The following is a 25,594-nucleotide window of genomic DNA, read 5'->3' on the forward strand; positions in this document are numbered from 1 at the left end:
ATTCTCCCTACCACTGAATCCATCCTACCCAAACATTACCCCTAATTATGGGGTATATGGTTGAGAAGGGGACAAGTTAAATAGTCAGTTTCATTTCTCCTACTTCGGGAATTCAGTATACAGCCTGTGGGCCCCTTCACAAGAATGGACCACTTTCTTCCTTTAGTTTGGACATTTGAACATTTTATACCAATAAACAATGAAAAGAGAGGAAAGAAAAAGGCATCCTTAATTAGCTTGCCTTCATGACTACGGACCAAACATCTATCCATCTTTACTATTGTTTACTGTTGCTTATTGCTTATCCATTTGGAATTTTGCAGGAAAGACTTGGGTCTTTCATGAAACTATGCATTGTTCGGTGGTGATTAGGAGCACAAACTCAGGACTTACACAGTCTCAATTCAAATCCCAGACCTGCCCCTTCTTAGTTGTGGTTAAGTTATTCAGCCTTGCTAAGCCCCCATTTCCTCATCTGTAAAGTAGAGATAAGAAGAGTATTTGCCTAATAAGGTTGTTATGAAAATCAAATGAGCTAACAATATATGTAAAGCTTTCAGCCTAATGTGTGATACATAATAAATTCTAAAACACAAAACAGGGGAAGCTAGTAGTCATTGTTTCATTTGTTTAGCAAAAAAAATTCGAGTATCTACTAAGTGGTAGTCACTGGTTCAGATACTGGGGATACAAAAGACAGAGTCTCCTGCCCTCCTGGACACTCTAGTGGTATTATTACCATGAATGACCATCAGAGTGGCCAAGAAAGCATACTATTCAATACAAGCTCTTCATTTATTTTTACTCACACCATCAAATCAGAGCATTATGATAGACACTGGACCTAAAAGAGAATGGGACAAATGGGTCTGCATAATGTCACCAAATGCCCTTTCCTCACATTTGAGCTATGTTCAATTCACTCATGTCTGATTTTGATCCTCTCAACCTACCATCAGTTTTATCAATAATGCTCACGGGGCTGGCACACACAGGGACTTCTAAGCTTTTGACCTGTTACAGAAAATACATGGAAACCCCTATTCTAATCCATTCCTTAGGGCAGGGAGAACATTAACTTTGGAGTCGAGAGACCTGGGTACTTTCAAATCCTAGTTCTACCACTGTGGATAAGTATAATTTGGGATCAATTATTTAACTTTATGAGCCTCCTGTGGACACTGAAAACAGTGATTCCTTGCAGATCTCTGGAAGGATGAAAAACACTGTGTGTGAAGAGCCCAGCTTCATGCCTGGCACATGCTAGATAGTCAATCAATGGAAGGTATTTTTAATGATCTTCTACCTTCTTTGAGTTCCTGGTTTTAAATTCTCCTAAGTTTTGAGTGAGCTGCTGCCATGCCAACTCGAACAATAGGAAAACTACAGGAAGCAATTCACAAATACCAGATGAGTTTTAGAAATGAGAAATAACTTGATAAGATCCCAGACCTCACAATAGACACAGCCAAGAGTGATTGAACCAGATCTGCTCTACGTAAATTAAAGCAGGCATGAATGAGGGTTTCCACCATCAGCTGCAACCCAGCTGGAGGAGTTAAGTTGCCCTCATTGGCATTCTTACTCTACACTCTCACCCAAAACTTATGGCAGACACTACTAATAGATCACAGTACTCTTTCCCACCGAGTCTCATGCAGGCTCAGAATCAGGACTTCAGTTATCCTATACTATTTGTCATCCCTTGTTTTTTTTCCCCCATAGAGTCAGTTCTTGTGGGTTTATTCTCCCTGAAATTTATATCTAGGCTTCCTGATCTAGCTGAATAGCCAAATGCCCTAAAACTTCAGCCTCATGTGACGAGGTTAGGAATATAAATATCATCTTCTTCTCTGGGAAAATTCTCCACAAGCTTCTGTTTTATGATGAGGTAAAGAAGGGAGAAGTGTAAATGGCTAGAAACTATTTAAGTTGAAATATTTAAGAGGCTGTATTTTTCTCCCTTTACATACGTTGCTTTATTTAATCCTCTCGGAATTTCTTCTAAATTAGGCATTAGGGGTGTCATTTCATAAAAGGATAAACAGAGGCCCAGAAAACTGAAGCAATTTGCCTAGTGTTACATGCCCCAGTGCAGATGCCCAATTCCCACCAAGGTCTCTCTGACATGAAATCCAAAGCTCTTGGTCCAGTAGCAAATGACAAAGTCCAAGAAGATTCCTTGTATGGAGCTTGCTAACATTACAAGGCCTTGACCCCTCTCCCCTCATCAGCCCACACACCACATCTTAAAATGGCATTAAATCTTCAAAGGTTTTTTCTTACCATATTTGGATAAGGCTATGTCCTTTGACAAATTTTCAGCAACCATAGAAATAGGTAGAAAGTATCATTTTATGTAAATCCTGGAAACTAAATTTGGCCCTCAAAGCAAATTAAAAAAAAAAAAAAAAAGAGATGAAGTCCCTTTTGATGACTCTGGGGTAGAAATCCATAAGGAGAAACCAGCATAACCTGGCCCAAATCCCAGGGGAAATAAGGCAGTTTTAACATAGCCTCCCAGAGAATAAGAACTTGGATAAAAGGGCTTAGGCCCAGGCCATAATAATCACATTAGTTCTCTACATTTGCATTGCATTTTACAATCTGCTCTTTCATAGACTGTGTTTATTTGATCGTCGCATTAACTGTGAGGTCTTACAGTTGAGGAAACAGAGAGTGAAAAGTTAAATGACCAGCCCACAGCCGTACAGCTGAGCAAGAACATCCAGGTCTCCTCAGTGCCACAGATGCTCGCTGGCACCTCTTTGCCTTGTAACTTCCTTTCTTTCTCCTCCTTTCTTTCTGTCCCTTCCTATCCCCTCCATCCCTATGTCCCTTCCTCCAAGGTGCACACAGTTCATCACCAGGATATAGGGGTCGAAATTAGAAAGAGTAGCCCCATGAGAGCGTCTTCCCTCTGGCTTTCTCAAGGTCAGTGGTCTCTCTCTCTCTGGGAACCTCTACCTCTCTGAGGCACCTGCTCCTTTCTCCTCCCCACCAACTGGCTTCCTTCATTTGTCCGGCATTTCTGCTCCTTTGTACTTAGCTTCCTTGGAGCTATTTCACACCTGATTCACTGCTACAGACTCTCCCTTCACAACCAGTCAACCTCAGCCCTCACTGAACATCCTCACCCCTCTCCCTGGAAGCTCAGCTGCTTCGAATATGATACAGGCGGCGCGACAGACTCTGGCTCTTATCAGATTTCTTCATGCTGTCCCCTGTTCCTGGTATCCCTTTGCTGTAAAATGATGAATGTTTGCAAAAGGGTGAGGGAAGACTTAAAAAACAATAACAACAACATCAACAACAAAAGGGAAGGGAAGGGAAAAATGGTAAGACTCACCCTGGAGAAAACGGTCTTATCTCCAGTAGGTGCTAAATGTTCAGGGTAAAGGAGAGTATAATATAGCAGGTCAGAGCACGGTTTCTGAAGCCGGGCAAGAGATCTGAATGCCAGCTGTACCCCTGACTGCCATGGAGCCTGACAAAGTGGTATCAACCCCGAGATTCAGTGTCCTCATCTATGGAATGGAGATCTGCACACGTACCCTGAGAGTCATTCATTCAGCAGTTATTAAGTATCAGCCATGTATCACAAGTGTTCAATGTGCTGAGGACACACTGGTGAACTAGACAAAGCCCCGTCTACACACACACACACACACACACACACGCATATACACATGCAAACACACACACACACACACACACAAAGAGGTAGCCAACCCATGTTCAATCAAAAGAAGCCATGAGCAGAGTGATTCCTAAACTTTGTTTCACACCAGGGACTTTTTTAAACTCACCTTGCCCTGACCCCACTGCATACTGATTACGTTAGAAAGTCTGGTGGTGGTAACCAGGCATTAGAATTTATTAAAGATTCACAAGTGATTCTGGTGTGCAAAGGTGGGAACCCATGGCATCGGCAGTGGATGCTGCCTAGACAGACTCCTGCCTCTGGCTCCTCACTTCCGTTCTGACTGGACACTAGCACCTCATTCATTCCAGCCAGAGGCTGGGTGATCCCAGGCACAGCAGATTTTGAATTAGCAACTAAAAGGATAACTCCCATTAAAAGGAGAAGTAGTCTGCATTAGCTCACTGGTTCCACTAAATGTGTTTGTTTCCTATTCATAGGGCATGAGGCAGCCCTTCCTGCACACTGGTGAGTCAGTCCTGTGAAAGTTAGGAAGTGTTCCCTGAAACAGCCTCTTCATTCAGCCTCTCTGCTGCCAAACTTGCTCAAACTTGGGGTGGGACTCAAGGTGTCTCAATGATCTACAGAGTTTGAACATTAGCATCGTGATCCATAAATTAGGAGACCTCTGTCCGAAGTATCTCCTGTTTATTGAGGGGACTCCAACCCCAAAAGGGGATCTGAGTTTATGGTGCTGAGAATCGAAAGTAGAGCACCGAAGAGGCTGCCACCTCAACCGTTGTCACCATTATTACTTTTCTTTTTAAGCAGGCCCCATGCTTTGGGGACCCCATTGTGGGATCCAAACTCATGCTCCTGAGATCAAGACATGAGCTGAGATCAAGAGCTGGATGCTTAACTGACTCAACCACCCAGGCGCCCCACCATTGTCACCATTAGAGGTGGATCAGTTTCGACCTATTTCCCTCCAGGTAGCAAAAGCTTCAGAGTTATTTAAAAAAGAAACATTGTTACCTTCACAGGAAACAAACAATAAATGTGCTTCCTTTGCTGTTCATGATCCTTGTACCACATGGCCAACCCAGGCCTTCAATTAACATAGGACTATGTATTCGAGGAAAGTAGACATTATTTCACCATACTGTTATTTATTAGATGACAAAAGGAAAAGAGGTTGTTGTTGCTTTTTTGTTTGTTTGTTTGTTTGTTTTTTGGTAGTATAAACCTACCTGCAAAAGGATGGTTGTCCTATGTTGACTTTTCATCAGGTTGTTGATGGATTCGAAGAGCCGCCTCATGGATTCTTCAAACTCCATCTGTTCTTTGCCTTCATAAAGCCTGAAAGAAGACACATCTAGGTCATTTCTCAAGCCTACCGGCAACACCTTTGAAAGTGTGTGCAGTCACAAACTTCATTTAAAATTCAGAGTGAGGGGGGGTGCCTGGGTGACTCAGTGGGTTAAGCCTCTGCCTTCGGGCCAGGTCATGATCTCAGTCCTGGGATTGAGCCCCGCATCAGGCTCCCTGCTCAGCAGGGAGCCTGCTTCCCCCCCCCCCCCCCGCTCCCCTCTCTGCCTGCCTCTCTGACTACTTGTGATCTCTGTCAAATAAATAAATAAAATCTTCAAAAAAAAATTCAGAGTGAGGGGTGGGAGACAGGGACTTCAGCGGCAAGGTCCTGAGAGAACAGTGTTTCCAGGCATCATTCACTCGCAAGAAAACCTCTGTCCATGCACAGAGCAGATACCCTCACCCTGACTCCTGTCTTATTTTTTATTTTTATTTTTTTAATGCTGAAGAACCTCAAAGGGATGAAATGCATCCAAGCTGAGCGGACATTAATAATTTCACCCTTCTGCAAGAATCAGAAGGGAGACTGTGGTGACCAGATTTCCAAAGTCTCTGGGAAGCATCAAGGAGAAATATTTTCAAGGATACTGACCTTCCACTTAGCCGTTGCCTGCTTGTCAGACAAATATGCACTTGCTTCTTTTGTGTCGGGGGCCAGAGTGTCCCTGGCCCTCTCATTTCAAGGAGTGTGCTTATCACCTAGTTGAAACCTTTGTTCCTCTTTATATAAAGGCCCTATGTTGTTACTGTCAAAAATGCAAGGGGGGCCTGGGTGGCTCAGTGGGTTAAAGCCTCTGCCTTTGGCTCAGGTCATGATCCCGGGGTCCTGGGATCGAGCCCCACATCGGGCTCCCTGCTCAGCAGTGAGCCTCCTTCCCCCTTTCTCTCTCTGCCTGCCTCTCTGCCTACTTGTGATCTCTGTCAAATAAATAAATAAATAAATCTTTTAAAAAAAATGCAAACATAACAGAAACACTTTACTTATAAAGTGAGCCTCCCCATTAATCCCACCTCGAGATTAGGTTGTTAACAGTTGGATGGATATTCTTGCAGAGATTTTCAAGGCCCTCACGAATATACACATACAACTTTTTACAGAAACCATCCCCTCGTATAAAATCTGTCTCATGTTCCTAAGGCTTATGGCCCTCTTAGCCTGGCCTTGGAGTGTTGTTCAGCCCTAGGCCTCTCTAAACAAGGCTTTATCTCCAGTTGTGAAAAATCTGCAGCCTAATCCGTCGCATCCTGCACAAAATACAGAGAAGAGTGCTCCTGTCTCCAGTTCAGATAAAGAGTGTCTCCTGTCACTGCCCTACACAGTCAGATGCCCCTTGCTGAGGCTGTGGGAAAGGTGCTTTCCTTAGATAAAGCGCTGACACACTTAACGGGTCTGTTCACTCCATCAACCACAGGAAGGGCAGTCCACCAAGCACTGCCTGCACTGAATTCCCACCCATCCTCTCACCCTCTTTTCTCTTCATTCTGCTTCTCTTCTATTGCCTTTCTCTGTTTTTAAACATTTGTCTGCTTACCTGCTTGTGAGTATTATTTACTCTCTGTCTCTCTGGGTCACTATGTTTATCTCTGCTTTTCTGTCTTTCGGACTCCGTCTTTCTCTCAGTGTGTTAGTCACTCTCTGCCTCTCTTCTCTTTTTTCCTAACTGACTTCCTAAAGCCCCCCAGAAGTCAGAAGCTTAATGGAAAGCCAGGACGGAATGTTCCAATCAATTACAAGGACCCAGTGATTGCTGCTGACTTTCTGGGTATCTAGTTCAAGGTCAGAGAGTCAAGGCTGTGAGAGGAACCAAGAGTTCTGAAGCAGCTCTCTCGCTCTCCTGCTCTCTCTTCCTCCCTCCCTCCCTTTCCCCTCACCCCTTTCTTAAATTACTCCATTCTGAACCTTCTCCTCCGGTGAGCACAGAGATGTCAGCCACAGAGTACGTATTTTGGAGTCCATCAGCTAGGGGTCTCCAAGCTCTACTTCGCCCCATACTAACAGAAGACCTTATTATTAATTAAGACCTTATTACTGCACACTGCTCTGCCCCAGGCACGGTCTGCATACATATTAAACCACGTACCCTCAAGACTACACCATGGCGGGCCTTATCATTATCCTCATTTTACAGACTCATCAAACTCATTTTACAGACTCATCAAACTCATCAAACACTCATCAAACGTGCCCAAAAACTCCATGCCTGGAAGTGTTAGAGCCAGAACTCAAACCTGGCCATCCAGCTCCTGGGCTCACCCTCTTGATCAGTCTGCTGCACAGCACTTTGCTCCATGATTTCCTGCTTCTCTTCATTCCCACAAGCCCCAGTTCCTCATCTACAGAACTCAGGCCATAATGGCACTGTGCCCAAGTACTGTGAGAATACCAGCTCACACGTGAAGTCCTCAGCATATGCCTCATACAAGCAAATGCTAGCTGTCATCTTGTTGGTAAATTATAGAGATATTACTAACGTTTCCCACTTCAGAGATAAGGACACAGAAAACTCCCAAGAAGTTGAAAGTTGCCCAAATACCATGAAAGTGCAAACTGTGAGACCAGATCTGGTAGAGAGGAAGGCAGAATCCTAATTCAAAGTGGTGGTGGTTTCCTCATGAGATGACATTGTTTAATTTTTCTTTGTGCCCACAGCTAAGCTAATGGATGGTCCATCCCCCAAGTCTTTTGCCTTAAAAATCTGTTACTCTTTCCCCTAGCCACAGCTGCCTGAAAACGTCTACTAGGTGATCTCACAATCCCTCTTATGGTCTATAGTGTCTCCCACTCCATTTAACACCCAGATACGGCTGCCCGTGGTGGAGTCATCATTATTTACATACATATGGACTTTCTCTGTAAGGCGTACTTATTAGTGTATTTTCATGGGGAGGGGGTAGGTTTCCCACCAGGTCTACTTCTTGGGAACCTACAGGAATGCAGCCTACAAGAATGGTCTCCAGCAGCTTTTTCCTGTTGTTTGACCCTGCCCACGCCCACCTTCCATATCTGAATGGTCTCTGGTGACTCTTTCCCTGGAATTTTTATTTTTTTAATGCAGAAACATAAAAATGGGCTTTTGGGGGGGTCATCTTAATGGCAGCACCCCAGGGGAATGTTCATGAACTCCTGATGAAGAGATCCCTGAGGCTGCCATGGTTCCCAATCTCTCTGTGTGGTTTTTTAAACTCTTGTTTGATTGTATGAGCTGCACAAATGTTCTTCCAATAAATTCCTTTTTTTCTTAAACTAGCCCTGATTGGATTTGTTGTAACCCTGTATGGTCAGGACTCTGCAGGGCAGAGGGTTTTCTTCCTGCTGCCCCCTGGATTTCTAAACAAAGAGCTATGGAGAAGGCCATTGAGCACCTAGTCCATGCTTCCCATTGTACAGAAGAAGAAACTGAAGGTCAGAGTGGGCAAGAGACTTGGCTTCACTGCTGTCTTTTAAATGTCATTTGACTGAGGTAGGAAAGAAAACAGATATTTAGGCTATAAGACCAAGTCAGGGCTACGCACTCAACTTTAAACTTTGTAAGAAACTGAATTTAATTTCTATCATCAAGAAAAATCTGATTTGCTCTAGGTCACAGACTGTACCAGTGCTATAGCTTGAACCAGAACTTGGAACTCTTCTCCTTCTGTGCTCTGAAAATCTAACAGGGGAGGGCAGATGACACAGATCCCAGAAGGCCAAACTCAGGGGCATCTGCCTCAGTGGGGAGCCAAGCTGCTCCCTGTTATTCATATCACAAGTGAAGGACCTAAACACCACATTCTAGTCCAGGGAAGGAAAAAACATGCTACACCTAAGTTCCAGCAAAGATTAAAGAACCAATTCTATAGGGAAATGGTTTGCCTTTAACAGTGATTACATCATTAAGCAAAGTTGTTGCGGTCTTACTTAGCGTGTGTGTGTGTGTGTGTGTGTGTGTGTGTGTGTGTGAGTGTGTGTGCGAATTTTTAAGCCTGCCATTTTACTTGGTAGAAATGGGAAGAAGAGCTGGAGAAAATTAGTGCAGCTGGGCAGGAGAAGTGGTGCAAACAGCTACTTAGCGCAAAGTGCTCTGCTCTCTAGCCAGATTCCTCCATGTATCGGCTGCACCGCCTTGGGCTCGTTACCTTCTTCACTGACAAAATGGAGACATAATGCTCACTCGAAGGGTGATTTTGAGGTAGGGAAAAAGGAGATAATGTCTTTCAAGTGTTTAATATTATAGCTGGCACCTAATAAGTGTTAAGTAAATCTCAGTTACTATTCGTGTTGTTGTGGTTGATTCCTAAGCACAGAAGTGATCATACTGGGGAACTCTCTCATCTGAGCACATATAAATAAAGGGAGTATTTCCGGGAAGGAGTGACTAAGGGAAATAAAACACATAAGGGTTTTAGATTACATGCAAGAAATAAACTGATGATGGGGGCCATTCAGCACCGTAGGGCCTCTCCTGAGAAGCCAGAAGAGGAAAGAAAAAAATAAGGCTTTATCTATCCGCAAGGCTTTAAGCATGGCCTTGAAGTCAAGGGCATGGCAGATGTGGTTTCAAGGTCCTTTTTTAGCACTTGGTCTCTGTTATAGCTTAAGGAGGGAAACATTTTTTTTTGGCTTCAACATGCCTAGAAAGATGCTTCAGAAACCAGCTGATCCTGCCAGGGAACGAATTACTGACGGGCCCGAAGGCCCTGACCACAAGGAAAACCGGAACAACCTGCGAGGCGCTGTTCTGGGACATGTGAGCCCAACCCCGGCAAGCACTCCAGCTCCCAGGGCTTGGATAAATATAGCGGTGCTCTGCTTGCATGTGATTCATTAAGGAGACACTGTGCACAGCTGAGCACTCACTAAATGCAAATGGGGCCCCATATGGTGTGTACAATGCTTTGCACCACCTCTTCCATGCAGGTACATAAAGCCTCAGCCTAAAACGGAGATGCCAACCTCAGGCCAGCAGCCCAGGGGAGCCTAATCTAACCAAGACATCCTTGGGCTTGGAGAGCTAGCAGGAAGATTCACTTTAGAATCCAGAGGTGGTGGGTTTCCTGGCATGCCCGCCCCATTTTGTTTTCTATGCCTTGGCCACTCCTCTGACCCACATTTTCAGGCCTCCTCCTGCTTTCTTCCCCACCTCTTTAAGGCAATACAGAAATTTAGGTAAGACTGTGTGGGTTCCAAACTCTGCTCTGACACTTACCAGTTGGGTGGCTTTGGCTAAGTTCCTTAGTCTCAGTTTTCTCATTAGTAAAATGATATTAGCCCCATGAGGTGGTCCTACAAGCAAATAATGTATGCAAAGCAACTAGCACAGTGTCTAGCACATAGTAAACACTAAATAAATGCTAGCTATTGTTATATAGTACCATAATTTTCTTCTAGATCTTAGTAAGCATTATGAAGGAAAAAAAAAAAAACCAGCATCTTCATAAAGACAAATACAATTTGTTAAGCACCTACTTCAAGCCAGGCACTGCAGGGTAGATAAATATGTGTAAGGCCCAATCTCCATTCCCAGAGAAATCATGAGGCAGGCCAGCAGGTAAATTATATTTTCGCACATAGTGAGAAAAGTTGGATAATAAAAGTTTAATATTATTATTGAGCACTTCCTAGGGGTCAGGCACTGCACTAAATTCTTCACATGGATTAGTTTACTTGGTATAGACTATTATTACTCATATTTTACATATGAGGAAAAGGAAAAAACATTAAAGAGACATGAACCAGGGAAGCAGAAGAGCAGAGGAGGGAGTGAGGGCTCTAGCGGACACTCACCACAGTGACTGCCTGCCTGGTGGCACCTCTGCCCCCAGCAGCCCCCCTCCTAATCCACCCCCACAGCCTGTCCTGCTCTCCTTCCTTCCTCCCCAGCCATCCTGTAAGTGTCCTGCAGGCCGCCAGCTCTCCCTTGTCTCCCTCACCTGGTCGCATCTTCCCCTAAATTTGCTCTTGGCAAGGTACATACCTGACTCATTTCACAAGTACCTGGGAACAAGACCAGATTAATTGGAAGGTTTTTAAAATGAAAAATCTATTTTAAATGCCTCTGAGATCTGATAAAATTACTCAACAATAAGGTCATGATATACCATTCTGCTATTTTGCCACACGAGCTGAGAGACTTGTCTACCCCCAGATGTGATGCAAGGCACTGGAGGAATACGATGGAAGGGAGGCCACTTATTTGGTGAATTTCCTTAATGAATGTTGTGCGCTCCACTCAACATTAAAGCAGACTATCACAGCAACTGTGGGCTCCCTGTGTGAATACTTCATTCTTCACCATCACTACTTGCCTGCTTTCTCCACTAAATTATAAGCTCCATGCAGGCAGAGTCAAGGCTATCTCGGTCATACTATCCCCACATCTATGTAGCAATAGTCCTGGAATACCAAAAGGGGGTTTAAACAAATGCATCAACTAATGATAAAATATTAAATGAATGAACTTCGGCATGTTCAATGTAGCTGTGCAGAAACATCTTCTGAATCCAGAACTCTGAGCAGTTCAGCTAGTTCTAATGGTATTTGCACTAGATAGAAGTAATATTCATCTTCAGCTATGCAACCTTATTATTCTTCCCTTGACTACTAAGAATACTAGTGCTAATAGTTGTTACTTAGCCTTTGTTATGAACCAGGCACTATGCTAACTGCACAAGGTCACCCCACTTGTAAAAGGCAGAGTCAGAATTTAAGCCTGAGTGCATCTTATTCCAAATTCCACTCTTAACCACTAGGCAATACTACCTCCAGAGAACAGAGCAAAGTAATAACCAATTGCCAGGAACTGGAACAAGTCAGGATGGGTAGGAAAGCATCATTTGCCCAAGGGATGATGTTACCGGACTGTCCAGGGAAGCTAAATGGCTGGCTCTCAGCTTTCTCTGTTCAAGCTCTAACCTCAAGGTGATGGCTAGTTTTCCTATCCTCAACCCAATAATTTGCTCTATTAGAGTAGGTGTGAATCAATGACTTTACAAAAGGGACCATTAAGCCAGTCGTGGTTTCAGAAGAGTGATTACTTGGAAAAATTACAGCATTCTAAGACCAAAGCTGCCTGCCTCACTGTCTCTCTGTCTTTCCCTCCCTTCCCCGCTCTCCCTCTCTCTGTCTCTCATTCTCTCTCTCTCTCCCTTTCTCTCTCTTTCTGTGTTTCTCATACCCTACTCCAACCTGGGATGAAGAATAATTATAGCCTAACCAGTGGCTGAGTTTGTCTGAAAATCATCCTTGCGTTTATTGATCCTATTTATAGAAAGAAACGCTTGAGTACACTAAGCAGGCACTTTTAAGTCAAAGATATAGGGCTGGAAAGGATTCACGAGAGGGGCCCCCCCTTCTGACTCACCTCTTTCCTGCATGGTCATTGGCACCATCCTGACCCCTTTCCCCAACACCAAAGTCTAGAGACCCAAAAGGAATCTGGAATTGTAGATTAAGACAAGGAATCTTGAGGTCCAATGAATCTAGAGTAAGTCGTCCAACTCGACAGTGACCAGAGAAATTCTCTTTTGAAGGGTAACCAAGTTGAAATATAAGGCAATATTCTGTTAGAATAGAAAGAGTAGAGCTACATCTGGAAGGGACTCTTCAAGAAAGGGCTAGTATAACTACAATGTTGCCTGCGTGAATTGCCAAGTAGTCTGGTGGCTCAGAGAACACCATGCAGACTTCATTTAATTGAAAGAAGCAGAGAAGAGGCAGAGGGCTTAGACCAGTTTCTAGTGTCAACCCTTTTGTCAATGACAAATTATTTCTCTTCTAGCTGTTACTTTTCCAGAGTCTGACATATGAGAAGGAATCCCCCCTTAGGGCAAACTTCAAAGAAGTTTCAGTAAACAGTCTTCTTCTTACAGATCACCCCAGGGAAGAATGGTTTGCAGATGAGAGAACAAAAGACAAATTTAACATGGGGGGATCCTGTTTTGAAAATCTCTAGGATGAAGATCCAAAAATTAATGCAATCCCTGAAGAAAAACTGCCTTCAGGTAGAAGCGTAAGCAGCCTAAACAAACGAACAAACAAGAAACACACACACACACACACACACACACACACACACAAGAAGTTAACAACATGGAAGAAATGAAAGAAAACAATCCATCCAAAACATTCACTTTACTTTAAAATACGGCAACCCTGTACAATAAATTAATAGTAAGTAGGTAATAAGACACAGGCAAAAGCCTTGAAAAGAACTCTAAGTTATGAATAGAGTGTGATGTGTGCCCCAGCCATCCTTCATTCTGCTGAGAGGAGCTGCAGCCTTTATGTAATTTGGCAAGAAGAACTCGGTTGCATAATTCTGCACTTAAGTAAATTTCTCTATTAGCATGAAAAATGGTATTCAGGGTTTTTCTCTCAATATAATTAGAAATTGAGTTCTCCCAAAACAATGCTCCTAAACAGAAACACACACACACACACACACACACACACACACACACATGCACAATCACACACATTCCCTCCCACTCCCCCCCTTCTGTGGTTCCAAGACACATAAAGAAAAATATAGATTGCATCATCTACTTGAAAGAGAAGCTAATATTCAGTAGAGTCCTTTCAGCATTTTCTTTTTAGGTCCAATTGCTCTAAAAGTTCAGGTATAGGTTTGACTACTTCTCTGACCATTTCTTCCTTCAGTTTTTTAATGACCTAGGAAGTGTCCATAATAACTTAAATGGTAACAGAAAAGATTACAGTGCAGAATGATTACATGCATACATACACACATATAGACCCCTAGTAAAATCTGGAAATCTATAAAAATTGATAATTTTATTACCTCTTAGAAAAGAGATTGTGTATGTCAACAGTCCCCTTATACACTTCTATGTTATATTATGATCTTTTTTAAAAAATTTTTTTAAGATTTTATTTACTTGACAGACAGAGATCACAAGTAGGCAGAGAGGCAGGCAGAGAGAGAGGGGGGAAGCAGGCTCCCTGCTCAGCAGAGAGCCCGATGCGGGGCTGGATCCCAGGACCCCGGGATCATGATTCCAGCCGAAGGCAGAGGCTTCAACCCACTGAGCCACCCAGGCGCCCCATTATGATCTTTCAAACAAGTAAATGCTACATTTAATTTTCTTTTTTCTTTCTTTTTTTTTTTTTTTCAAGAGTCACATCCTGTACTGACTGAGCCAGCCAGGTGCCCCAATACACATATTTTTATTGTTTTTATTTCTTTTTATTCTTTATTAACATGTAATATATTATTTGTTTCAGGGGTACAGGTCTGTGATTCATCAGTCTTAAAAAATACACAGTGCTCCCCATAACGCATACCCTCCCCAATGTCCATCACTCAGCCACCCTATTACATTTAATTTTCAAAAAAGGTATCTACTCTTCCTCGGGGATGGATTTTTCTTGCTTTCCAGCTCCTTTCTACAATAACCTTTTTCCCCAAAGTCTTTCCTGAATTCTCTTGTTCTCACCATGGGAAGTAGGGCTGCAGCCAGGGGATATAGCTCAAGGTCAGACAACTAGAGGCAGTTTTCCCTCTACAATTATAGAATCTAAATGCTGATTTTTCACCTACCTCCTGGTTCCTGGCATGGACTGCAGCTAGAGAGACAACTGCCCAAGAAATGTCAAGTTATGATTACTCTAAACTGTGGTCATGCCAGGAGCATCTGAACTTTGTCCTTGCAGTCTATGGTTTCCTGAGAAGGATAATGAACCCCAGGTTTCCTACTCTGTTCCACTGAAGCCTTGACATTTGGTATGTGGAGTTAAATAGAATTTTTAACATTTTCCTTAATAATGGTGTGGGTTTAAAATGCATATGCAGTAAAACTCTTTGTTTTGAAATCTGGGAACACCTGAAGAAATGTGGAGTTCAAATGTGTCAAGTTTTGCATTACTGAGGACCTCATGTGAGTAGTGCAACCGCTGAGAGCAAGGCAAGCCACCAGCAGAGAGCAATGTAACACAAGGAGCAGTGGTGTGGGTCTGAGGACTGACAGAGATTGTGAGTTCTAAACCAGACTCCAGCATTAGTGTGTGTTGTGACCATTAGCAGGTTACTTTGCTCTGGGTACTGGTTCCCTCATCAATATGTAGACTACATTACCATTGAGGGAAAGCTCCAGGATTCTTCACGGGCTTCTATGGTCAAAGAGTCAGATAGAACATGCCAATCATCCAATACTAAGCCTGCTCACCCTGCAGAGTTCACCAGCACAGCATACGGCCCCATAGACGTCCTGGGGTAGGTAGTCATGGGTCTTAGTGGATGTTCTCATCTGCCAGCTGTCAGTCGGTTATGAAATCCCATTGATTCCACCTCCCAAAGCCATTTTCTCCCAGCTTTATTGAGATATGATTAACATATAACAATGTGTGGGTTTAAGTTGTACAACATAACGGCTTGATACATGTATATATTGCAAAATGATTGCCACCATAAGGTTAGTTGACACATCTATCACCTGATAATTAAAATTGTGTAAGACTTACTTTACTAGAAACCTTCAAGTATGTAATATGGTATTGTTAACTAGAGTGACAAAAGCCACTTGCTACCCTCCATCTTTATGGTCACCACCTTCATTCAAGGCCCCAGCATGTCTAACCTGTAGGGTTTTCTGAAACCTGAAGGAAACCTAACTTGTAGGTTTCCTTCACTGTACCAGCTTTCAATCCATTTTCTACACCATGGTCAGAGGGAGCATTTTAAAAACAAAAACGTTATATCATCCTCTGTTCAAAATTCTGTAATAGCTCCCCATTTTCCTCAGGATAATGTCCAGATGCCATGGCCTGACCTTCAAGGACTTGGAGATCTACCCCTTCCTATCTCTCCAGGTGATCTCCTACTACTCCATCCATCTGTCATGTCATCCAGAAACCTTGGCCTTTCCACAGCTGGACTGAGTCAAGCTCCCTACTATCTCAGGGACCTCCTTCCAGCTTTATTTTCACCAGTTACACCCTCCTTCTCTTCACTTACCAATTCCTACTCATCATTCAGGTCACAGCTTAGATGACATTTTCTCCAAGATGCCTCCCTGACCCCATGATGAGATTTGACCTCCTTACTCCACGCCCTTAGGGCACCTCAAATTCCTCCCCTTCATTTTACATGCACCCACGAGACTATCTGCATAATGACCAAATGACTTTCCCAGCTAGACTATAAAATCCCATGAAAACTAGGCCCGAGTCTGTCCAATTGATTCTCGTATTTCCAGGCCCTGGCAGAGTTGTCTACTGGCTACTTAATAAATATTTGTTGGATAAACACTTGATTGCCAATGCAAACTAAATCTCTACCATTAGACAAATATTTCAATTAGACTGAAAATTTCATTAGCAACTCAAAGGATTAAAACAAGAACCAAGTTTTAGAGCCCAACTTGCCTGAAACCTGCGTTGGTGCTAAATATAAAGAAGAAAAAATGCTGAGGGAAAGTCCTTTCAGAAGTTGTAGACTCTAAGGCCAATTCTAAAAAGAGTTGAGAGACACCGATGTCATGAAAAGCTGTTTACCATCTCTAGATTCCCAGATCCTGAGGTGACCTGTCAATTAGTTAGAATAGCAGCTGTGATATTTATCTGGGTGTCAATTTTTATTTCTTTTATATTCCTTCATAGCACAGTGATTGGAAGATAGTAGGAGCTCAAAAAATATTTGCGTGTGTGTGTGTGTGTGTGTGTGATCATACTTGAAAGAAAAAATACACGTGCAATGAGAATCTGAAGAGATTTGATTTAGTTTGCAAATACAGGTCTAGGTTCCCCAAAGAAGCAATGCTTTAGGTGATGCAGGAAAAGAGTGAGAGAAAACTGGAAGAAGAGAGGGAAGGTCATTCCACTTCCAGGAAAGCAACTGCACCATTCCTATAGCAGAAGAGAGCCAAGTGGGTCAGAGGGACTGAATGAAGACCCTGGAATCTGGAGTGGAGGAAATCTGGGTTAAGTCAGGTGAAAGGAGACAGGTGGCGAGAAGATGCTGCCCCCACAGACCCTCACAGGCCATGGGCAGTTTCGTCTTCATCCTCAGACCAATGAGGAGAAATTAGAGGATTTTAAGAATGTGAGCACCCAGATCAGGTTTGAAGTGTGGAAAGATCATTCTAACTGCAGTGAAGTTTTAAAGACTTCCATTTCTGACAGTGTGGTGGACAAAACACCCTGGAAAACTTCTCAGTGAAAACGACTACCAAAGCTGGATTTTCCAAAATAAGTTGCTAAACTATCAGAAAAGTAAAAGTAAAGAAACGACAGAGTAGAAACACCAAGCAAAAGGGAGATTCTGGGTACTTAGAGAGCAAAAAAGTCAGCTTCTGCCCCCAAGGCATTTGCTCAACCTTAGCATCCTTACACTTCCCTTTAGGTGGCTGCTTGGGCAATAGAAGGAATGAGATCAGTCCTAGGGCCCACTTATTGGAGACCCTTGCATAAAGCTGGTATCCCAAATTGTTCTGCCTTCTGATAAAGGAGGGTGAAAAGTAAATCTATTGCATGAAGGAGAGCAATGAGGAAACTACCCAGTCCTCAGCTTGATAGAAAAGGAAAACACTTTTCCATTGAGATTTCTGAACCACGAACCAGTCCTCACATGGATTTTGTTTTGTTCATGTTTTTGTTTGTTTGGTTTTGTTTTATTCATGTTCCTTGCCTGGATCCACAAAGAGAAAATTTGAATTAAAGCTTTCTCCATTTTCTTTGGAGGAAAATAAAAACTTCATTTCAAGACTAAAGATATTTAACAACTGCTAAGGTTCTAAATAAAGTTAGCTTTAAAAAATAATAATAACAACAAAATGCCCAGGAATCATGGTCATCCAAAATGGAGACAGCAGAATCAGATCCACAAAGACTCACCCTACTGGAATTATAAAGAATTATAATTCAAAGAATACAAAATCTCATATTTAATATGCTTCAAAATAGAAAAAGAATGCTTTAAAATACGATTAAGAAACAAAAATGATAAAGATGAACAATTTATATTTGAATGAGAAGTAATGGAATCTCTGAAAATAGTCCAATACTTAAAAACTCAATGAGTTAAATAGCATAATAGACATGGCTAAGAGAGAAATTGGTAAGCTGAAAAACAGGTTTAAAGAAATTAGTCAGAATGCACCCCCCAAACCAAAACAAAACAGAAGATAGAAATAATGAGAGCTTATGAGACATGGAGAGTATGAGATCTAACATACATTAGTTGACATTGCACAATCCTAGTGTGATATTTAAGAGGGAAGTGACAGTGTCTTCTAAAATCCTTCTATTACTCACTATAAAGATATTAACTTGAGATTTGATTAAGTATGTATGGTAGAATACCTAAATAGCCACTATAGAACTGGATATAAAATGTAACTTTCAAATTAGTAAAAAGAAAAAAAGCAAGTGAGAAAATTGAAAGCAATTCAAAAGAAGAAAAGAAAAAAAAAAGGACAGAAAAATCAGAATGATGGGGAGGGTTCCCAGCTAAGATGGTAGAAATAAATTCAAAATATCAGTGATCACAATAAAATCTAATACTGCTTTATGATTAACATTTTTATGAAATTAGTAATAGGAAGGGGCTTCATAAAACTGATAAAAAGGCATCTAATTTTTTTAAAGCCAATACATAATATATATCACTATTTTAATTTAACACTGACTTAGAATCCTAGCCAATGCAGTCAAATAGGGAGAAAGAACTAGGATTAGAAAGGGAGAAACAAAACTTTCCATACTTACAGATGTTTTAACTATCTACTTAGGAAATTCAAAAGACTCCGCAGCAAATAGATAATAGGAGGACAAGGACGGAAGCAGCCAGACCAATAGAGAAAGTAACACAGTACTGCAGGTATGAGATGATGAGAACTTTGATTAGGAAGTTGGTAGGGAAAATGGAAAGACATGGATTAATTGGAGAGACATTTGGGAAGGGAAGGTTGAGACTTGAATGTAGATTATGTGGGAAGAAACAAAAAATGAAGTGTCACAAAAATCTTTTTTTTTTTTTTTTTTGCCCTTGTGCAACATGCTAGATTGTAGATCAGTGTGACGAGGGACATCATGAGTTTGTTTCTGGATATGCTAACTTTGAATTGCCTTTGAGATATGAAAGAGGGAGACAGCAAGTAAATGACTGGACACAGAGACATGGACTTCAGTGAAAAGGTCTGGATGGATGTCTGGGTTATCTGTATAGCAGTGGGAACTGAAGCACCAGGTTTCATTCATTCACCTAGGAGAGGGTATTAAGTCAAAGGAGGTGCAGACCAATCTTCAGGACCTCTGAAGGATCTGAGAAGTATGAGGGATACAAAAAGAGTTCTGTGTTGTGGAAGCCAAGACAGAGCATTTTGGGAGAGATAGGTAAGCAGCAATAAGATGCAGTGGTTCGTGCTATTTGGGATGTCCTTAATTGTTGACATAATAGCATTATCTGTGGCTTAGTCACAAAAATATTTGATTATAGGAAAGCTCTTCATTTATATCACCCCTATAGTACCCAAGACTGGTGGTTCTTCCCTCCCCCCAGAATGCTCATCTGACAGAAAATCAGGAAGTATTAACTAAGGATACTATTCAGCTCAGCAAATTCTGATTTGGAAGAACATTCCTCTAAGAAGTTCACCTGTATGTGAGTGTGCATCTATACATACTGCATTCCAATGATCAAACCGAATGACTTTATATTATCTGTAATAAGGGTCTTTAGACTCATGCATTAACAGATAATTGAGAAGGCACTATAATAATGTACTTTAAAAAATTATCCAAAATTGCAAACCAAAAATTCATGGTGGCTGAAACATATATGGCTTTAAAAAGTTGTGAATGTTGTAATTATAATAGTGTTTAGCAGAGTTGAGAGATTACAGGAGAAACTAAAGGGCCTCCTCAATGATCTGGAACACAGGCTGTGTCTGTCCCCAGTCTAATTAGAGAGTGGGCAGCAGCTCTCACGTGTGTCTTGCAGGAGGCAGTCAAAGAGGCTAGTGGGAGTAAGAAACACATACTTTTTAATTTTAAATACAGAGTTACTATACTCCAAAACACAAAGGCCTTTCAGGACAATATGCACTCTGTTTGAACTCAGAGCCCTTCACTCCTATCAGGGCTGCATAAGTAACACTGGAGTGAAGAATTCTATCCCTTCCCACTGAACTGCTCAGTTTAGGTGCCATTAATCTGTCACGACTCCCTGCGTGGGCCACCTCTAAATGCAACCTCAGTGTCCTCATCAACACAAGTCCAGGCAGCCACCACCAAGCCATCCCGGTGACACATGCCACAAGCCTTTCCCACCAGCTGAGTGTCCATGCACTACCTGGAATGCTAGCATTTCAGCTGAAATGCCTGTAGAGACCTTGGCTGCACACTGAGATTAAATCCCGCAGGGCAGGCTCACCAGGTCTCTTTGTGTCCATCTTCCTTCTATTCTCCCTTTTGTTCACTATCCTTCAACCGTTCTAGTCTTCTCTAACTTTGCAGAAAACTTCAAGCTCCTTCTTACTCAAGAATACTTGCTCAGAGTTTTCCTCCATGAAGGACCCTTCCTCCTATCCCTTGCGTGGCTAGTTCATTAGCATCCTTCATATCTCACTTGAAAAGTCACTTCTTCAGAACCCATGTAATAAATAACACTATGAGGTAATCTAATCAACATTAGATGAATAAACAAAGGCAGAGGTTAGGTTATCTGCCCAAGGTTACACAGGTAGTCACTAGGATTCTTCACCACTATGCTGTACCATGTATCTCAACTACTTGCTTATTTCCTTTACTGGCATTATTATGGTTTGTAGTAACTTGGTGTATTTGTTTGCTTTTTTTTGTTTTGTTTTGTTTTGTTTTGTTTTGTTTTGTTTTGTTTGTCTCCCCCCGGAACTATACAAGGGCAGAATGAGGGCCGGGCTACGTCTGTCTTGTTTATTGCAGTAACCTAGGCTAGAACTTGGCCAAATAGTAAGGCTCAAAAATATTTATTTAATGAATCAGTGAACTGGATTGAATTGAATTAATGGGTCTTTGCAGTCGGCTACATTAGAAGAGTAGATCTGAGAGACAGAGAGACTAGTTTGGAGACATGAAGGGCAGTGACCATATATGCCTCATAATTAAGTCCTCTTTAATTTTCCATCCACCCCAAAGACACAAAAAGCCACAAGCCCAAGAACTGAGCAATATATTATTTCCTATTAAGGAAACAGATTCTACTTTGAGGCGATGCTGCCTCAAATGCATTTAAAGGGGATCACCAAGTATGCCTAGTCACCCTGGTTCAGTTCAGCATCCCTGACAATTATGGTAGCTTGGTGAATTTCACCCCTCTGGCAAACTAGACCCTTCATTATCTTGCATGTTCATATTTAGTTACAGGGGATTTGCAAACACATTTCCAATCTACATATTTATTCGGTAAATTGATCTCTCACCCAAGTCATTCTCTGAGGAACCGCCAGCCTCAGCATTTGACAGAAACAGCCATTTTTTTGCACAAAGGCAAGAATTCTGCCAGCAGTCGAGCTTCTAGATATCTAACAAGGAGTTAACAAGAAAAGGAAATTGTCTACTGCTTCAACCTGGAAGAATGAATATCTTGTGTCATCCGTGGCTTTTCCCTTAACTATCTACAGCATAGATAGTCTTGTTCTGCAAAATTAAGCCATTTAAAGGGACAATGGAAGCAGACACAGCCAGTGTCTTACACTTTGCTGTGAGCGAAGGGTGAATACACCACTCTATAGGAAACAGTTTATTCAGCCTCTGAAGGGTCAGCTGGGGGAAACCAAACTAGGATTACACCCTGGCAAAGGACAATCCACACGGTAGGTAATTCACATGAAGATGATGGGAAATCGATAGCACCTCAAAGCCCTGATCCCTCTGCCTCTTTAAGGTCTTCAACTGGATATTAGGAAAGATGCTAAGCTCTGGGGAAGGGCTGGCTAAGAAAACAAATACCTCCTCACGGCAAAATACCTTGCCTCTGATCAGCTTGCAGTCCCCATGACTTTGCGGTAGCACGTTGACATTGCTGACACTTCCTCTTTGAAATGCTCTATTTTCTGGCTCCTGGATTGCCAGTCTTCCTGCTTCCCCTCCTACATCCCTGATCAGCCTTCCCTGGGACTCCCTCCTCACCCACTCTTTGAACATGCTAATCTCCTCGGTTTCAACCTGAGTTTTATAGCATTGTTCGCTTTGTGCTACAGCTTCAAATACCTCTTTGCATCAATTTCCACCAAGACTGTATTTCTATTCTTTACTCTCTTGAACTCTAGATTTGTATCTAACTACCTGCTATACATTTCCATCAGGCTATGCCAATAAACATCTCAAATTTTACCAAAACGCATCATCTTCCCCCAAAACTTCTCCTCCCCGCTCTTCATCATGTTGATAAACAATGTCTAATCAAATGGGTCATAAAGTTGAACCTCAGATCAGCTGATCTGTTGGCCCTCTCCAATAGCTTCACTCCCACCCACATTCCATCCTGCCGTTTATACACCTTATCTTCTTCCTCTCCTTCTTCTCCAGCCCTACTAAGACTGCCTTAGCTCAAGTCTTCTTGCCTGGATTACTGCAACAGCTTCATGATTAACGTCCCACCTCCTTTCCTCCACACCTTCTACATACTCACCTTTCTTCCTCAGTGATCTTTCTTTTTAAAACATGACTCTAAATCACGTAGATCCCTTGCTTGCTGGCTTGCTTGCTTGCTTTAATTATTTATTTATTTATGTGAGAGAGAGAAAGAGAGAGAGAGAAAGAGTGCACACATGAGAAAGACAGGGGGAGATGGAGGGAATCTTAAGCAGACTCCATGCCCAGCATGGAGCCCAATGTGGGGCACGATCCCATGACCCTGAGATCACGACTGGAGCTAAAACCAAGAGTCAGACATTTAACTGACTGGGCCCCCCAGGCATCCTTGTAGATCCCCTGCTTTAAAAAGTCAATGACTCCCACTGCCAAAAACAGGATTTGGAAACTGCTCCATGAGAAAATGAAATGTAAGCATGATTCTCAATAGACGCTTATTTATTTATAAATTATATCCAAGTATTATTCTAAGTCAATTATTTATAAAGTTTAATTTCTTCCTCTTGGAACAAAATAAAGGAATTTTCATCTTTTTACCTGATCCCAATGGATGAGTCTGTGCACCTGCTGGGGTGCTTACACTGTGCTCTGAGGACTGACGGCAGCATTTATGCTGCCCTCCCCTGGCGGAGAGGATGACATCACACTCCTCAGTTTGGCCTGCAAGGTGTTCACCGTCCAGCTTCAAACTACCTCACCAGCTGCACTGTCCCCACTCTTCCACCACCATACCTTCACCCACTAGCCACTCTTCCCCACAAATGTGCCATTCATGGGCATAGCACAGCACAAAGAACCTGGGCTCCGATGTCACACGGCTCCCTGCCAATGTCAAGCTGTGTGACCTACAGTCACTTTCTGTATCTTTCTGAGCTTCCATTTCCTCTTCTGCCAAGTAAACATCATAATACCTATACTTCCCAGGGTTGCTGTGAGTATGAAGTGAGGCAGAGTAAAAAAGTGATCCATGGCCAAGCACCGAGGAGAGGCTTCATAAATGGTCCCCTAGAGTGGCAGGAGTAATTGGACATCGTATTCCATGTGTTGTTCCCTCTACTTGGACTCTGGGATTCTTCTCTCTTTCAATGTTTAGTTTGAAGTATCACCTCCTCTGAGAAGAATTACGGATCCTCCCGAGATGGAGTTTGTCATTTAAACCTGTCTGCATCCTGAGCCTCAATGGCATCATGTCATGGATCATTGCTTATTCCAGGGAACTGTGATTGATTGCTGGGAAGCATATGCAGCATGCCCTACTGTGTTACCGATACTTGAGGAAGACTTAGTTATTAATTCCGGAGTCCCCAGCACTTAAAGTGCCTAGTGCATAATAGGTGCTCAATAAATGTTTACTAATATTTCTATATACAAAGGGAAAAGAGGGCTATTTAAAATGCATGCACGTGAACAATTTCATATTACAATGATGGCTACTTACTTCATGGTTTACAAAGATTTTCTACATATGTTTGTAATAAACAAGCTGTTAGCTCCCCCCTCAACACTGTAGCAACTCATAAAATAGATAATAAATTAAAGAGAAGTAACTGTTTGACAATATCCCTTTGATGACAGTTTTCTCTTCCACCCTGATCTGATGCCAAGTTAATGTTATCATAAAATAATTCCATTAACTGCAATTGTGCAGTTTACTGAGCCATTACTGTCATCAAAAAGTGAAATTATATTCAAAACCAAAAACAGAGGCTTACATAGGAATAAATGGCATTAACATGCAAACAAATTAGATGCAGGAGAAACAGGAATAGCAATGTGACGGGCATCCCAGCCCATGCTCGGCATAAACAGATGATTACATTTAAATATTTATTCATACATGAACAATGAAAACAAATCACACTGGCAAGTGCCTTGGAGTTAAATTCATATTTGTTTAAAAAGGCAGAGGCTTATGTATTCCCTCTGACTGCAGGCTACATTGGGCTTGCCTGAGCTTTGTTCAGACAGTCTTACTGCCTAACATATGCATGACCAGGAGGGTGAACTAGTATATTTAGTTTATAATATTTACATAAGAAGAAATTGAGCTGGTGGGAGGGCAAGGTAGAGGCTGAGAGGGGAGACAGACAGAATAAAGCAAGATGCAAAATAAAATGCAAAAGAGAACATCAGAGACTCTCTGATCACCTGATGCTGAAGGCGAGCACAGAAAGGCCAAGATGCCTGCCCTTGGATGAAGTGAACCAGACTGGGGGTGTCCACAGGAGGTGTGAACCATGCTTCTTGGTTACCTATGTTGATGAAGCGGAGGCCTCAGTACAGGTGTATGGCACTGTGCACACCATGGCCATCCTTCCTGGCTCTTAGGTGAAGGTTGGGGAGCAGGAGGTTGAGGTACCTGGGTGAGTTACCTGGGCTGGCCCTGTGTCAGCTCTTCTTTCTTCACTCCTTGAAAGAATATGAGGATCAAGTCATGTTTGTCTGGATAGCTTTGCCATAATAGCAAGGACTCCTTTCCTGACAACTTCTGCTTTAATTCATCTTTATTTTCACTGAAGTCCTACTGTGCTTAGGGATGATAGCATCTAAACTCAAGGAGCCTTGTGCCTCTCTGCAGCCCTGACAATACCCAGCAAGTCAATCCTTCCATGAGGAGCTGTTTTCACTTAGGATAGGTCCCCATTATAGCCAACCACACTTTATACTTGCATGGTCCTCCAAAAGTTCTGGTTCTTCAATTTGCTTAATCAGATGAGGCAGAATGTGAAGCCCTACTCTGCTAATTCTTACCTGTGTGACCTTTAAGTGTGAATCAAAGCCTTAGCTTCTTTATCTATGAAAGGGGGATAGGAAGGGTGTCCAGTTTCACATTGAACAAGTGTCAATACCTGCCACCTGCTGTTCTCAGTACAAAACAAAGACAGGAGCTTTGGAGTTGACATTCTAGCAGGGAGATGACAGTAAACAAAAGCATAATTAATTACTGTCTGATATGTTAACATCTGATTAGTTCTATATGGAGGGGGAGAAAAGATCAAAAACAGAGTGAA

General features: G+C 42.2%; 1 protein-coding gene across 1 annotated transcript in view; it reads right to left on the bottom strand.

Moving 5' to 3' along the window:
- Window positions 1-25,594, bottom strand: part of DOCK2 (dedicator of cytokinesis 2) — a 403,190-nt gene that overhangs the window by 297,965 nt on the left and 79,631 nt on the right. Inside the window, exon 23 of the mRNA XM_080804304.1 lies at window positions 4,894-5,002. Within this exon, the coding sequence (XP_080660430.1) occupies window positions 4,894-5,002 (109 nt within the window). The remainder of the gene's footprint in view (window positions 1-4,893; window positions 5,003-25,594) is intronic.

The sequence above is a fragment of the Martes martes genome (genome assembly GCF_963455335.1).
Source record: "Martes martes genome assembly, chromosome: 5".
NCBI lineage: Eukaryota > Metazoa > Chordata > Mammalia > Carnivora > Mustelidae > Martes > Martes martes.